Genomic DNA, 17,339 nt, shown 5'->3' with positions numbered 1-17,339 from the left:
TGGATACAGGTACAAAGTTGCATTTTCATTGTAATGTGTAATATAGTAGCAAAGAAATTGGAACCAACCTAGAGTTCCATCAGCAGGGGACACTTTAAATAAGTGGTGCTATACTCATAGAACAGAATGCTATACAGATTTTTTAATTGTTATAAAATGATACATTTTTAATAAAAAAAAAGGGAGGTTATACAATTATATATATACACACATATATACGTACACTATGTATGTCCTAAAGTTGTGTACAAAATATGGAAAAGTATAAAAGCATTAAAAGAAAACTGACTTTAAGCCAAATTTTGTGCTCGTCTATATTTTCCAGATTTTTTCAATTACTTTATTGTTTGAAACAAACTTATTTGTGTTAAGTATGTAAAAAGAATACACAGACACAGACACACACACACACACGCAAAAGAATTTAAGGATGTATTATTAAAAGTGCATTATTTATATTCAGTTTCTACCTTTTCCTTATCTTCTGCCTGAAGAAGATTCTTAATTTCATGGTTTGTAAACTGAGGTACACCAGCACACTTTAAAAGAGAAATGGATTTAGATTTAGAAATGGAATAGATGACCTTGAAATGGAAACCTAAAGATCATTTGGGCTTTTGTCCCTAAAAAGTCATTACTGATTTTGCCAGTACAGTCAGTCACAAATATAATAATCTTTAGTACGTGCCCCACAGGCTCTAGAAATAAAAGTCAGGCTCCTGTTCTAAGGCACATTCTGTGAATAGACTCAGGTCTTCCAGTGATATCATTGCTTCATTTTTACCCGGCGACTGGGGGAACTTGACTGCTGGGTTGGAGAAGAGACGGGAAAGCAGTGTGTTATCATCTGCTCTCTGCTTTAGGCTCCCGGAGAGAAAGGTGTGGGTACCGCGTAGTTCGAAGGCAGAGAAATTCTGATGAGCAGCTGCACTGCCTGAGCAAAGCCAAGAAAAACGGTGGACACGTGACCCGAGTGAAGGAGCTGCTGCTGAGTGCCCTGAGCCCAGAGCAGCTGGTGCTCACGCTCCTCGAGGCCGAGCCGCCCCACGTGCTCGTGAGCCGCCCCAGCACGCCCTTCACCGAGGCCTCCATGATGATGTCCCTGACCAAGCTGGCTGACAAGGAGCTGGTACACATGATCGGCTGGGCCAAGAAAATTCCGGGTAGGGCTTTCTGGGTCTTAGCTTTAAAGTTATTTGTGGAAAGGGCTGCCTCTAACATTTATGGGGCAAGAATACAAAATGGAGTTCCACATTGTGTCTTGGGTATTTAGCAGTTTGCGAGCTTGATTTATGACCTTTAAATGAAATATGTTCTTTCTTCCTATTTTGACATGTATGCCTTCAACACATCCTGGAAGGCCAGGTTCCAATTTAGAATTCTTGAATTCCTCTGAGTTCTGTACCAGACATGGCAGTGCAGAAAGAGTTGTATATGGTGGACCCCTTCTCTTCCTTCTTCTCCCACTCCTGGATCCATCCCACACCACCTTGCACATACCCCATTCTACCTGTCCATATCTCCTACAGACACTAGCCCGTTGGCCACATCTCATGCCTAGATCTGGTCTGGGACGAGAGACCCAGGGAAGAGACCCACCCAGGCTCTGGAAGTGGATATGAGGCCATTTAGGCAGGAAATTCTAGGGTCCTGGGACCTGGAACATGGTCTAAAAGGAAGGGATCTGGGCTCCACCTTAACCCATCTCTTGGCTGTGGACTTCTCACCTTGGGAAGAGGGGTGGAGCTCAGTATGACCAGTATGAAAGTGAAACGTTTCTCAGATGCTAAATAGGAATTGTAAAATTTTGTTCCAATAGAGAAAGAATCAGTAGTATGTACATATATATGGATAAATAGAGTAAATCAGCTGTAGAAGTAACATGAATCATCAATAAACCTGGAATGCTTTTTAACTTGATAAAGTTAAAAATGGGTTTGGTTATTTGTAAATTGTCATTTAGAACATTCATTTTCTATCCTATAATGTGTCCACTTTCCAAGACCAGTTTGTAACATATACTGCATTGTCACCATCTAATTATTATTTGAATTGGTGTTTCTGTGATAATGTGTCCACTTTCCAAGACCAGTTTGTAACATATACTGCATTGTCACCATCTAATTATTATTTGAATTGGTGTTTCTGTGAAAGAATGAATCAAGGATTCTAACATAGAATGACAGCAACCCACCATTCCCCTGGAAGGGCTTCTCCATGTACATCTATACATTTGTCTAAGAAATGAGGTCTCTCTCCAAGTTCTAAGCCACTAGGGACAATTTCCATGGCCTGGAGGTCAGCAACTGCATTAAGCACATTTTAAAGATTGAGAAGGGGGCATGAAGCTGGGTGAAGAGCAGCTGGGTGTAAGAGCCTCAGGTAATAGTATCCATAGGGATCATTTGTTTGCTTCTGAGTTTTCTGAGAATTTTCGGGTTTTCCACTTTGGTTTTGATAGTCTAGCATCTTTACCTTTGCCAGAATGCTGTTTTTTTCTCAGCTCTTTCCCATAGGAGACAATACTGATGCAATTTCCTCTAGCTTTTGCTCTACGTGTATTCCAAGCCTAGTTTTCAAGATCCCACGTGGAGAATAGTGGTGAAATTAATTACTCCTGAGAGCTGTGCAGCTTCTTTGTGCCAAAACAAAACCAAACTCTTAAGCTGCATTAGTCCCTCTTCAAGCCTGCTATTTTGGAAAATTTTCAGAAAGCTTAGGCATAGTCTGAAGCTGTGGGATTTTTTTCTCCCTTTCTCAGCTAATATAGTCATTGTCTAAACCAAAAAAAAATTAGAATATCACCTAGCCTTGGTTTTGTTCAATATGTACAAGTATGAAAAGCTTGATCTCCTTTGGGTAGGCTTGTTGTCTATAACTGTGGGTGAGATTGAAACGTGTACACATATCAGGAACCGGAATTGAGTGTAGGACGTGGCTTTGGAAAGGATTTATCCATCTTTCCATTCATTACTCTATTAAATTATCCTTTGTGCAGATTTGTGTTATAATTGTTCAAAGATTTGAACCATGTGTGTTCTCTGTGCCATAGTTTCCTCATCTGTGAAATGAGGATGATGAGAGATCCTGGCTGTAGGAAATTCTCAGAGATAGGCCTTGTTGCCCCCATTTTTCCTGTAAGAAAACAAAGACTTAATAGGAGATTAAGTAACTAGCTGGGATGAAGCCGAGCAGGGTTCTAAGCAGAATGCATTGCACTCCAAGGCCATTTGTTTATATTTACTATATTTATATTATACTGCCTCCTCCTCCTATGGTGGCTTATGGAGGAAGCACCGGTGATCTCTGCTTCTGAAGTGCTCACCTCCCTTAGGGACCTGCTTCAGTTGTTACCTATCCTCTTCAGCGTAGAGTAGCTTAGAGACAGCACACCTACTCAGAAGAATGATTCTAACGCTAGATGGGAAATGTTAAGCAATTGAAGAAACTCTTTCAGCTGGAGCTCTGACTTTCTGCAGGGGTTGGCCCTGCTCTCTCTGCAAGCCTCCCATCCGCCACCCCCACTATCCCATCCCCCCACTCCTCCTGGCCCCAGTCATGGGCTGGGCCAGATTGGCAGCCCCTCTGACTGGCAGCTGAGCTCTGTCTTTCTCAGTAGTGCAGAGGGATTATTAGGATATAACCAACAAAGGTCAGTGCCAGCTTTCTGTTCTTCCCTAGCATCTGTCTGGGGAGCTGTATAAGCCCAGGTGTCAGTCCTTTAGAAATTCTGAATGAAGTACATTTCTCTCCTGAAGGGGTTTGAGACTAGAAAATAGTGAGTACTCACTTTGAGTTCAAGATTTTCTCACTTGTCAGCATTTAGCAATGTCTTTAAAATATTGATTTTTCCCCCCTGTATGATTTGTGTTTTCTTAGCTTTTCAAAACTTGCTCTTCTGTTTTTATGGAACGGGGGAGCTGAGGAGGAGGGTGGGGTGTGCTCACGGCCTCTTGCTTTCCCCAGGCTTCGTGGAGCTCAGCCTGTACGACCAAGTGCGGCTCTTGGAGAGCTGCTGGTTGGAGGTGCTCATGGTGGGGCTGATGTGGCGCTCCATCGACCACCCCGGCAAGCTCATCTTCGCTCCAGACCTCATTCTGGACAGGTGAGAAAAAAATACTTTGTGTTTCTTCTCCGACTGGTTTGAGTGAGGCGCTGAGTGAAGTGGGACAGAGTCCTGGGTTCTGCAATTAAAACCTTACTCCTGAGAGGGCAGGTAAGAGGAGGATAATGTCATGAGTTCCTTCACTGGGTCAAGAACCCAAGAAGGAGAGCATGGGCACAATGATTAAGTGTCCTGTGACTCATTCTTACCTATTCTTTCAGTGTGGCAGCATTCACTGGCCAGACCACAGCGGGGGCCTGTGTCCTGCAGGGTATGTGGCCACTAAGTGTACACGTCAACTTAGATTTTTCTGCACTAAAAAACTCCATTTTCAGGTTATAATTTTAAGCTGTCCTGCTGTTTTTTTCCACTGGTAGGGACCCTGTACATCTCCAGCTATTTGGACAGGTGATGAAATTCTTACAAATCTACCAAGTTTATTTTAACATGCTTTAACTCACTCTAACTACATGTACCATATAGCATTTTTGGCAATAGCCGTGGAAGGAATGGTTATTAAAACCAGATGAAAGTTAACGGAAACTGGGGAATGATAGTGTTAATGCGATAACTTGGTTGCATTTAGTTTTCTTTTAAAGATGGTGCAGAAAAGGAACCAATTTTTAATTGACTTAGGTGAACTGTTCATGGAGGGAAAGCTGGAATGTACAACACTCAGGCTTTTTAGGAGAAAAGTAGAATGCTTTCTTGGGGAAAATTTGAACAGTTTGAAAATCTCCATGGAAATTGATTTCCACATTCCTTATATTGAAAAAAGTGCTAGTGTTGAATATTCAGTCACATTTGACTCTGTGCACAAAGAAGGATGCCTAGTGTTATGAATGGAAAGGATCTGCCCCTTGGCATTGCCTCTTTAGATCATCAGAAGATCCCCATGCACACCTTACTCAGATGAAAAGTAATAGCCCAGGGAATTAGCACCCATTCTGTCCGTTGTCATGGATGACAGCATTGACAAAGAACACTGTTCTAAGTAACAGAGGTGTGTTGGTGGAGAACAGGGCCGTTGGGAAGAGCTGGAGCATGGACTGTGGCTCCAGTAGGAGCAAGCCCAGAGGGAGGTTCTGGAAGCCCAGACCCTTCAGTAGCAATCACAATAGCTGACTTATTGGCTTCCAGGCACCGTCTTAAGCACTGATGTGTGTTAAGTCATTTCATCTTCACAACAGCCCTTTATGGGTGAGCACCATTATTATCCCTGTCCTTCCGATATGGAAACAGGAGGTAGGTAACTTACCTGCAGTTAGCAAGTGACGGAGCTGGGCACAGGGGCTGGCTGCGAAGTTCACACTCTTACCTACAACAGTACATGCCTCCCAGCGGGACAGAGAACTGGAAGAGGAAAGAGGAGGAGGCCGAAAGGCAAAGTAACTTTCTACTTTATTCTTTGATCTTAGAACAACTCTGTTTTACTCTCTGTGCACCTCAGAAACCTGCTCCTCCTGCCCTCATCTCAGGGTACCATGGTGCAAGGCGGGCTGCAAGGCCAAGCACCCAGCCAAGCCATCAGTCTAATTCATTCATTCATTCACTCCTTATATTCCACTTGGCATTTAAATAAAGGCGCACACACACACACACAAATATACACATAAAATTCCCTAGAAGTTAGCGCTAGGAAGAAGTTCTATCCTTTGGTGAACCAATAAATTTGCAGACTTTGGGACTGGGTTATTTTATTTTTTGTCTTGATTTCTAAATTGATGCCACATTTAGTGTTTATTTTCAGTGACTGTTTCATTCCTGGTTTTTAGTACAACTAACTTACCTCTTTGTGTGGGTTCTTTAACTCCCATGTGTATGTAAATTACTGTAAATTGACACCAATCCCAGATAAATTTTAGGCTTACCTGTTGGTTAAGTAATAGAAGAAAAAAAAAAGTAATTTTTCTTATATGTTATTTTAATAGACTCACATTACTTTATAAATATTTGGATGTCTTATTTTTTACAACGTAGAAATTGAGTGTATTTGAGGATAAAAGAGGAGTTCTTGGGAATTGTAAATGCATTCACATTGAACAGGCATATTTTTGGAGTGCCTACTAGTGGTTATTTTTTTGTTGCAGTCCCTACTTGATTTGAGCACTCTGTAAAGTATAGAATTTCAAGTCCGAGACTCTTAGTGCATCTCTTATACAGATAAATACATTTTAATGTAATGGGTATGTTTCTGGAGGAGTTGCTTATTCAAAAATGTTCAAAATGTGACTTATTCCAAAAGTCAGGGATCATGCACCATAAAAGTGTTCTATTGTGAATCTTTTTTGCAATGTGAATAAATAATTTTCACACTACATGAAAATAATTGTCTTTTGGTAGATTGTCCTGTCAGAGTTCCTTTAAGTGGTGGTATGACCATGTAAGCAGTGAATACAATTAAATTAGCCTATTTATTTGTGGAGACTGAGACTATAATTTGTTTCCCTTTATTCTTGTTGAGGCTTCTGCAGCGAGAAAACTTGAACCTACTGAGGATGAGAGGAAAATCCGGGTATCTCAGCTTATTTCTAACAAGGTAGTTCTTTTAGTAATCACTAGAATCCCAATTCATGTGAAGATCTACCACAGAATCTGAACTTCTACTTGCTCAAAAAATCATATATGCTAAGACATTATGTGTCCTTAGCATCAATAGGAAACTGTCAAATGTTATTAAAAAGTCAGAGGAAGTGGATGTTTATGGAGTTCTGTGGACTCACAAGTGTAAATGTACTGAGTTTGCATTCACCTCAGGTATTTGTATATTGAATTTTCTTCAAGAGACTGACAGAATTTTCACTTCTGAATTTGTATTTCCCTTTTGTACTCAGATCATTTCACCTGAGTTCAATATTTAAGTCCTTCCCATGTGCTAAGCTCTCCCAACCCTATTGCCACCCACACAAAGATAGACAAACTGTGGTCCATTAGCCACATGTGTGCTGCCAGCAGATATATATATATGTCAGTACAAAACAGTGAACCCCAAAGGGAAGCTCACTCTTTCAACACGTTGTCCTTGGTATCAAACAGAATATTTTTCTTTTATAAAGGGAGTGGTTATCAAATATAAGATAGTCCACATGGAACTACTACTTTTATTTTTATTTAGCACTGGTTTATGGGGAAATGGAGTGTAAAAGTAAATTTCCATGAGTAGTTTGGTCTGATTGATATATTGTTTCAGTATTTTAACATCCAACTCATATACCCACTAGGTTGAATTCAGATCTTTTAAATCTGTCCTAATTTCTTACTCGTAATTCAGTGTCAATCATAGTTACTTGAATAAATGAAATAGGTCTCATTGACTGTAAAGTCCTTCCTCACTCTGTTCTGTATAACTCATTTTAAAGTAGAACTCTATTAGCGTGTCCTTTATAAGATATTGTACCTTATTGCCCCTGTATTTCTCATTTATTTTCTAGAAATGTATTTGTTTTCTACAGCCTGTAAAGTGAATAAAAATATTCTAACCTTGCCACCCCTTGAATGAGATGGTTGGCTCTCACACCTGCTGGAGAAAGCAATCAGACCTAGCTCTTTACAACTGGTTGAGAAATTCATTTTTTCCATGCGCTACATATGTTCTGATTACTTTGCGCTGCAGCATTTATCAAAGCCTAAGATACCCTACAATATAAACTCTACCTCCATTAAAAAAAAAAAAATTTAGTTATTTATTTTGGCTGCACCGGGTCTTAGTTGCGTTATGCAGACTCTTAGTTGTGGCATGCGGGATCTAGTTCCCCTGACCAGGGATGGAATCTGGGCCCCCTGTCTTACCCACTGGACCACCAGGGAAGTCCCTCTACCTCCATTTTTGAAATATGAATTTACATTTTAAATGGTATGTATTTCGATGAGGAAATGGTGCTAACTTCAGTATTTAGAGACGTGTTTTTAGGCACAGGTGGCAGCTTCTGCAAAATAGGATTGATTTCAAATGAGTCCCCTTATCATACTACTTGGGGAGGTGTGTGTGTGTGTGTGTGCGTGCCTATGTGTGTGTGTGTGTGTGCGTGCATGTGTGTGCATGCACATGTGTGCCCGTGACCCCACCTCTGAGTCTCACAAAAGAGTAAAGAGCCAAACTATTAAATTGTCAATGCAGGACTTGTTGGATTTTTTGTTTTTGCCCCCAGAGATATTTTAAAACTAGCTTTTCTCAGTATCAGATGTCCTTAAACCCACCAATTACAGTTTCCAATAATTAATTGTCCTAGGCCGAGTGATTTGATGATTGGCTTGAGGGGCATTCAAGTGAATAAGTGAATAAGTATTTCTTGTGCCTCTGCTATGTGCAGGGCATGCATGTCCTTACTGGACACTAGCAGCAGGCTGCCTGGGAAAGCCCAGAGCAGGGGAGGTGGGCAGATGGCATATGGAGGGCTGGGGCTTTCCTATAGATTTTGGCACCCTTTGCCCAGGGCTCTGATTCTCCAAGGTGGCCTTTCCCTTAGGAGTGACTTCTAGGGGGCACTGACATTTTATCACTTAACCTGTGCGCTTTCAGAAAGTCTCAACTGGTTTCCAAAGTTACCACGCTTGTTTGCTAGTGTGTGCAGTTTGCATACTTGTAGCTTTGTGCAGTGAGCTTGCGGGGGTGTGAACGCTGTGGACTGCAGGATCCTGGTAAGCGGCCATCCAAGCATAGCACCAAATAGGAAAGGCTTTAGCAGGATTGGTAGTACCCACTGGTGTCAGTTCATTTGAACTCTACAGAGGCCCTTTCTCCAACTACTACCATCACTGGAAATGTCCTGGCTTGGGGTTGGGAGAAGGAGGAGGGACCAGCCAGTTCTTTGAAGATCTCAGGTCTCCTTCAGGGGCTGCTACAGAGACTGAAAATGAAACTTGCAGAAACTCATGGCTACCATAGCTGCCCTTTGCTATGTACTGCAGGCTTTTAGAAGCAAATGAATGTTTTGTGGCGAAATCATCTAACTGCTTGCTTGTCAAGGACTTCCAATAGCTCTATGACTGATGATAATAGAAGTTGTTTTGGGAGCAGTGAGGTGCAATAATGTGTGTCTGGCTGGAGTGAATTGAAGCTGGTATCTTCTAGGTACAGTTCAAGTAATTTACTTCAAAAGTATGCTTAAACATTCATTTCCGTAAGGAGTGCTCAAAAGAATCTCGATTACATGGTCCAAAGTTTGTCTAAAACTTTTGCTTAAAAATAATCTTTGGCACATCAAAATTACCATGTCTCTATTTCTACCTTCCTTTCCTGATTCTAATCCATCTTCTGTAATTGTGATTTCTTTGTATGTCATATTAGCTTTTCTTCAAACTGCATTTAAATGTCTCTTAGCTGCCCCACCAGTTTCTAGTTGACCAGCAGGATGTGAGAGTTAAGCCCTAGATATAAAGTAATATTTCTTCTAGGGATATTTGCTTCTGTAATGTTCAGTCTTTCCTCATTAATACTTCAGAGTTTTTTGATGAGAACATGGACTGTATCATTTTAGTAATATGTGTCATATTGAGGGCTGGTTGGCTGACATAGTTTAGATCAAAAATAATGAACAGAAATGGTATTCCTTTAAGAAAACATTTGGTGAATAGGTAGGAGGAAAATGTACTTCCAGTGCACACTGTTGCCTAAAGAGTATATATTCAAATGTTTGCTTTATGGACTTCTAGGAGATGCCCTGTCTTCCTTATATAAAAATAATTCTAGTAATTTCACATTTCTGGGTGTGCTCTCATTACTATCTTGTTATAGTTAAAGGGTGTACAAGATGAAACTTGAGATTAAAAAGAAAATACTCCTTATTGCTTTCGATGGTTACCGGAAGCTGTATGTTCCTTACATTTCTAAATGGACTTTTGTAGGGATGAAGGGAAATGTGTAGAAGGAATTCTGGAAATCTTTGACATGCTCCTGGCAACGACTTCAAGGTTTCGCGAGTTAAAACTCCAACACAAAGAGTATCTCTGTGTCAAGGCCATGATCCTCCTCAACTCCAGTAAGTAACCACACAGCTGGGCCATGTTTTATGGGGGAGAGATGCTGTTTCTAGAGCTGGCATGGTGTTGAGGAGTACTGAATTTCTTTCTTTCTTTTTTTTTTTTTTCTGAATTTCTTATTTTATTTCAAAAGGGGAAAATGGCTTTCTTTCGGACTTTTCTGTTTCATTTTATAGGGATTTAAACTGTAGTTAACTTTTGGTAATTTGAATATAAATTATTCGTTGGGTGAATTACCGGTAGTAATTTAAAAAGTAGCTGAAACCACTCTACTGGAAAAGGAAAAAACGAACTTCAAAATGTTAACCTCTCATCCTTTTTTCTTTTTTTGACATTTTAATTTATTTCATTGTGATGTAACTGACATATAACACTGTATTAGTTTCAGGTGTACAACATAAATGATTTGAATTTTTTAATAAATTTTTATTTATTTATTTATTTATTTAATTTTGGCTGTGTTGGGTCTTCGTTGCTGTGCGCGGGCTTTCTCTAGTTGCGGCAAGCGAGGGCTACTCTTTGTTGTGGTGCGCGACTTCTCATTGTGGTGGCTTCCCTTGCTGCGGAGCACGGGCTCTAGGCACGCAGGCTTCAGTAGTTGTGGCACACGGGCTCCAGTAGTTGTGGCTCGCGGGCTCTAGAGCGCAGGCTCAGTCGTTGTGGTGCACGGGCTTAGTTGCTCCGTGGCATGTGGGATCTTTGCAGACCAGGGCTCGAACCCGTGTCCCCTGTGTTGGCAGGCGGACTCTTAACCACTGCGCCACCAGGGAAGTCCCAGATGATTTGAATTTTGTGTATATTGAGAAATGATCACAATAAGTCAACACCCATCACCATACATAGTTAACAAAACTTTTTTCTTGTGATGAGAACTTTTAAGATCTGCTTTCTTAGCAACTTTCAAATATGCAATACAGCATTATTAACTATCGTCACCATGCTGTACATTATATCCCCATGACTCATGTATTTTATAACTGGACTTTCAGCCCCTTTTCAGTGTTTATACGGACCTTTTACATGGTTAACATGCATTTATATTTACTGTTTTGGGTTCTGCTTTTACAAGTTCATTTATTCATTCATTTCATTCATTCATTCACTAAAGATGTTGAGGCTATATATATTCCTGCCCTCCCATGGCTCATAGAGAGAGAGAGAAAACAAATTCGTTAAAAAGAATGATCTCAGTGCTATCACAAAGTGTGTACAGAGCACTGAGTACTCTGGGAAGACAGGAGGAGAGGTGCTGAAGTGGTTGCAGAAGGGAACGATGTTTGGGTGTTGAATGAGTTGATGGGCAGGTGGGAGGGGTAGGCAGGGAAGAATGAAAGGATGGGGGTAAGCCAGGAGCTGCAAGTCATACAGTAGAAGAGCAGGGCGAGGTGGACAAGGTTGTAAAATGCAGTGTTGAAGATTACTGAGTGTAACTCCTGTTGAGACTTGTTGCCTGGGGCATTGAGCAGCCCTAGAAGAGGGTCAGGCAGGGAAGTATCATGGACAGATAGGCATTCTTGAAAGGTCATTCTGGCTTCCGTGCGGAGGACTGACTGGAGAGGGGAGAGACTGAGGCAAGGGGCCTAACAGGAGTTATTAGGAACAATGAGAGCCAGAACTAACTTGGTGTGGAGGGGCCTGGGAGGAAGGGACCTGATTTGAGGGAAATATGTGGGTTAGAGGTGGGAAATGAGGAAAGCATCTAAGATGTGTGTATGTTGTAGCTTTGCTGTTTTTTTCTTATTGTATAAATAATACCTGGTTATTGTAAACATTCAAACAAAAGAAAAACATACAAGGAAGAAAATAAAAATCACTAGGATCCCCCCTCTCTGCCCTAGATAACCACCATATCTTTGGTGACTGTTCTTTAACAGCTCTTAATAGAGAGATAGTGATAGATATGTACACATATGCTCATATATAAAATTTTACATAAACAGCATAGCATCTTGTATTAAAAGTTATGGAAACTTTGAAAGAGGCTTGCTTTGATCCCATTTTTTCGTGATCCTTCCACCCAGACACCAAGTAGCTAATCTTAACAACCAGAGGGTAGCCTTCATACCTTCTTCCATCCTCTAATAATCATTTAAAATAATACCTCACCTCCGGTATATACACAGATAGACCTTTTTTCCCCCATTTAAAAAACTTGGGACACTACATACAAATACTTCTTTGCATCTTGCTTTTTTCCTTTTCAGAATGCTGTGAAATCCCTTCAGGACAGTGAGGAGAGATCTAACTCAGTCTTTGAAGCAAGGGCATTGTCTATATCGTTCAGCCTTTTCTCTATTGATGGGCCTTTTTTTAATATACATTTTCTATTTTTTTTACCATTATAAACGTTGCTACAATTAATAGAGATGTATTATTTTGCACACATTTCTAAGTTTCTGTGTAGTTTTCATCCTGTTAAGTTTGCTGTCTACCTGGTGGTATTCAATCCAGCTGCTGTACCAGGTATTGATTGCTTTGCTTAGCTGTTTACTCTTTTTTTAAAAATTTTATTTATTTATTTATTTATTTTTGGTTGTGTTGGGTCTTCGTTTCTGTGCGAGGGCTTTCTCTAGTTGCGGCAAGTGGGGGCCACTCCTCATCGCGGTGCGCGGGCCTCTCACTATCACGGCCTCTCTTGTTGCGGAGCACAGGTTCCAGACGCGCAGGCTCAGTAGTTGTGGCTCACAGGCCTAGTTGCTCCGCGGCATGTGGGATCTTCCCAGACCAGGGCTCGAACCCGTGTCCCCTGCATTGGCAGGCAGACTCTCAACCACTGCGCCACCAGGGAAGCCCTAGCTGTTTACTCTTGTTGGGCCTTTAGGTTATTGGTGTTTTTTTTTTTTTTTCTTTCTTTCTCAAATAATATGTATGTCCAGGTTTTAATTCTCAAGTGATGACTTACAGACTTCATTTGGGCAATGTATGGGGCTTTATTACCTAGATTTTATCCAATTTTAGAGCTTAGTGTTTGAAACAGCAGAAATCTGTGAGATGGTATTATGCTACTTTATTTTAAATCAGACCAAGCAGCAGTTCCTGAAGCCAAAACTCAATGCAGAACCTGTGGCCACATGGGTAGCAGGCTGTCTCCTGATGTGGGAGCAGCTGACCTCTCCCCCTCCAGCCTATATTCATTTCCTCTCTAATAGGTACTCTTGGACATTGGCACTAGTTTTGATGAAAGGGAAACACATAGAGCAGTGCTTCTCAAACTATCTATGGTGAAGCACCAGGTTTCTTTTTCTTTTATAATTTCCAAATTGTTATAGATAGTTACTTTATTTTTATTTTTATTAGAGTATAGTTGATTTACAGTGTTGTGTTAGTTTCTGCTGTACAGCAAAGTGAATCAGTTATACATATACATATATCCACTCTTTTTTATTTTTTTAACATTTAAATATTTAAATATTTATTTATTTATTTGTCTGCACCGGGTCTTAGTTGCGGCACGGGGGAATCTTCGTTGCTGCATGTGGGATCTTTGTTGCGGCATGCGGGATCTAGTTCCCTGACCAGGGATCGAACCTGGGCCCCCTGCATTGGGATCATGGAGTCTTAACCACTGGACCACCAGGGAAGTCCCTATTCACTCTTTTTTTAGATTCTTTTCCCATATAGGTCATTACGGAGTATTGAGTAGAGTTCCCTGTGCTATACAGTAGGTCCTTATTAGTTATCTGTTTTATATATAGTAGTGTGTATATGTCAATCCCAATCTCCTAATTTATCCCTCCTCCCGTCCTCCCTGGTAACCATAAGTTTGTTTTCTACATCTGTGACTCTATTTCTGTTTTGTAAATTAGTTCATTTGTATCATTGTTTTAGATTCCTCATGTAAGCGATATCATATGATATTTGTCTTTCTCCATCTGACTTACTTCACTTAGTATGATAATCTCTGGGTCCATCCATGTTGCTGCAAATGGCATTATTTCACTCTTTTTTATGGCTGAGTAATATTCCATTGTATATATATATACCACATCTTTATCCATTCATCTGTAGATGGACATTTAGGTTGCTTCCATGTCTTGGCTTTTGTAAATAGAGCTGCTATGAACATTGGGGTGCATGTATCTTTTCAAATTATGGTTTTCTCCGGATATATGCCCAGGAGTGGGACTGCTGGATCATATGGTAGTTCTATTTTTAGTTTTTTAAGGAACCTCCGTACTGTTTTCCATAATGTTGTACCAATTTACATTCCCACCAACAGTGTAGGAGGGTTTCCTTTTCTCCACACCCTCTCCAATATTTATTGTTTGTAGACTTTTCGATGATGGCCATTCTGACCGGTGTGAGGTGATACCTCATTGTAGTTTTGATTTGCATTTCTCTAATAATTAGTGATGTTGAGCATCTTTTCATGTGCTTTTTGGCCATCTGTATGTCTTCTTTGGAGAAATATCTATTTAGATCTTCTGCCCATTTTTGGATTGGGTTGTTGGTTTTTTTGACATAGAGCTGCATGATCTGTTTGTATATTTTGGAGATTAATCCCTAGTCAGTTGCTTGCAAATATTTTCTCCCATTCTGAGGGTTGTCTTTTTGTTTTGTTTATGGTTTCCTTTGCTGTGTGGAAGCTTTTAAGTTTCATTAGGTCCATATGTTTATTTTTGTTTTTATTTTCATTACTCTAGGAGGTGGATCAAAAAAGATATTGCTGTGATTTATGTCAAAGAGTGTTCTGCTTATGTTTTCCTCTAAGAGTTTCATAGTGTTGGCCTTACATTTAGGTCTTTGATCCATTTCGAGTTTATTTTTGTGTATGGTGTTAGGGAGTGTTCTAATTTCATTTTTTTACATGTAGCTGTCCAGTTTTCCCAGCACCACTTATTGAAGAGGCTGTCTTTTCTCCATTGTATATTCTTGCCTCCTTTGTCATAGATTAGTTGACCACAGGTGCGTGAATTTATTTCTGGGCTTTCTGTCCTGTTCCATAGATCTATATTTCTGTTTTTGTACCAGTACCATACTGTTTTGATTACTGTAGCTTTGTAGTATAGTCTGAAGTCAGGGAGTCTGATTTCCTCCAGCTCCAATTTTCTTTCTCAGGATTGCTTTGTCTATTTGGGGTCTTTTGTGTTTCCGTTTAAATTTTAGAATTTTATTTCTAGTCCTGTGAAAAATGCCATTGGTAATTTGATAGGGATTGCATTGAATCTATAGATTGCCTTGGGTAGTATAGTCATTTTGACAATATTGATTCTTCTAATACAAGAACATGGTATATCCTTCCATATAGATAGTTACTTTTGTAAAATAAAAATAAAGTACTAGAAAAAGAAAAGTGCAAAATACAAGCCCTAGTATTTTGTTGTTACATTCAACTGATTTAAAATTACTCTGTCAATTACTGTAAAAGTTTCCAAATGCTTACCCTCAATTTCTTCTTCTCTCTTTGTGAACTGGTAACAGACGATACTTTGAGTAACCCTGGTATAGAGCATGGAGAGCTGTCCGGGAGATAGCTGAATCAGGAGGTGGGGGTGGGGGGAGGAAGTTAGGTCTTGAAGGAGAGGAGAGGGGGAATGAAGAAGGAATTTGAAGGTCATGTGAGACTCAGAGACCCTGAAGACAACCTTTGGGTACTTCCTGGTTGGATCTCAATCTGGCCTTACTTGCCTGACAAGACATTTCCCCCACACCCAGTACACTCCCTACCCCAGTTCTAGAAAGCAGACATTTGTGAGTAGAAATGGTAAGTTGTTGGACAAATGAAAATTGTAGGGAAAGCCAAGAAGACTCCTAAATGCTTTGGAGCTTCTGGCTCCCTCTTGACATTGATTGTTACCATTCACCTTCTGTAAAATAATATGAGGGCCCAGCTTACATCAGTGATTAAGTTGATGTGCATATAGGAAATGTCCAGGTGGGACATTTGAAACTGATTGTGGAAGAAAATCAACTTTTTCTGACCTTCTCTTTGAATCTACCTACAGACGTTACCTCAGATTTTTGCTGTCATTTGTCTTTGTTAAAGGAAAGATTTCCCTGGAAAGTTCATTCCCACCTTGGTACAGGAGGATCATCAAATGCCAGATTATGGGGCTTCTCTTACTTGCAGAAATAATTTAGGACTCTTTTCTGTGCAGCAAAGTGCTCCTTGGAAAGCAGTTTGCTTCTTGTTACACCACTTTGCAGTGTAAAGCCTTATGTTTGGCAAGGCTCCTCACAGTCATTTTAGCCTCTGGACATCATATTGTGTTGTTGGGAAACTAGAAACATCTATGCAAATGGGAAAGCCTAAGGCTACGGCATTCCTCCTGCAGCATCTGGCAGAACTGCCATGTAGAGAGAATTACAGAGGGTGAGGTAGGCATGTGATGTAATTACCACTTGGGACAGTAAGTGAGTAGGATTTGTTTACAGTAAATCCAAATTTAAGAAATCTTTTCTTAAGAATTTTTTTTGGCTTGGTAGTCATAACGGCATTCAAAATGAATTTATTCTGTTCAGCATTGCTGTTAGGAAAATGGGGTTCTGTTTCTGTTGGAAAATTTCCACTGTCAGGAGAGGTGAGTCTTTTCCATGCTAGATTTTAAGCATCTCAAGTTACAGGCTTTTTTCTTTTTGATTATTTATAGCATTAACTTGAAAACAAACACAGGGACAGAATCCACTTAGCCACCTTGAATTTAAACAACCCTACAGAATATGTAAAACAGACATTGGACATTGGACAGTGACTCCCAAGAGAATAGACACAAGGTGATCCCTTTGACCAGTTTACTGCCCGGAGCCAGTTTCCAGGTTGCAACACAGGGAGAAGTAACCCAGGTAGACACCAGTGGTCTCCCTGAATTGAGGGAGCAGAGTTGTGAATTTGGGGAGGCTAGGATTTTCAGGGGAGAGAACTGGAGAGGAACGAGCTGGACAGAGAGGCTTTAGAGACCTGCAGAGGATCCCCTTCAGGTCTTCAGCTGAGCATTGATTTCATGCTTATGATACTAACCGAGGACAGGGAAAGAACCACCAGAAAGGAGCAGGCAGAACAACACTTGGAAGTTCACACAGGGCCAGGAATAGTTCATGTTCTCACCAGCCACAGGGAAAAAACCTTTTGCTCTACTGGATGTTGGCTGTAGTACTCAGAAAGGTATTGCCTCAGTAGTGAGGTAACGTAAGCCCTAGACTAAAGGCTGCCCTGGTCCTACTGAATGAAACTTAAAAAGCAAGTCTGAAGGATCAAACTATTGCCAAGTAACTTAACTGCATCTTAACTGCATAAAGCTCAGGACTATTTAAAGGA

At 40.5% G+C, this 17,339-nt stretch overlaps 1 protein-coding gene across 3 annotated transcripts in view; it reads left to right on the top strand.

Annotated features, from left to right (window-relative positions):
- ESR2 (estrogen receptor 2) overlaps nt 1–17,339 on the top strand; it is a 170,977-nt gene that overhangs the window by 17,393 nt on the left and 136,245 nt on the right. For 2 of the 3 annotated variants that reach the window (XM_061180888.1, XM_061180887.1), the window contains exons 4-6: nt 864–1,163; nt 3,967–4,105; nt 9,950–10,083. In XM_061180888.1, the coding sequence (XP_061036871.1) occupies nt 864–1,163; nt 3,967–4,105; nt 9,950–10,083 (573 nt within the window). The remainder of the gene's footprint in view (nt 1–863; nt 1,164–3,966; nt 4,106–9,949; nt 10,084–17,339) is intronic. The other variant, XM_061180890.1, reaches the window with a different exon arrangement.

This window comes from Eubalaena glacialis, chromosome 2 (genome assembly GCF_028564815.1).
Source record: "Eubalaena glacialis isolate mEubGla1 chromosome 2, mEubGla1.1.hap2.+ XY, whole genome shotgun sequence".
Taxonomy (NCBI): Eukaryota; Metazoa; Chordata; class Mammalia; order Artiodactyla; family Balaenidae; genus Eubalaena; species Eubalaena glacialis.
This window is presented reverse-complemented; position numbering and strand designations above follow the sequence as displayed.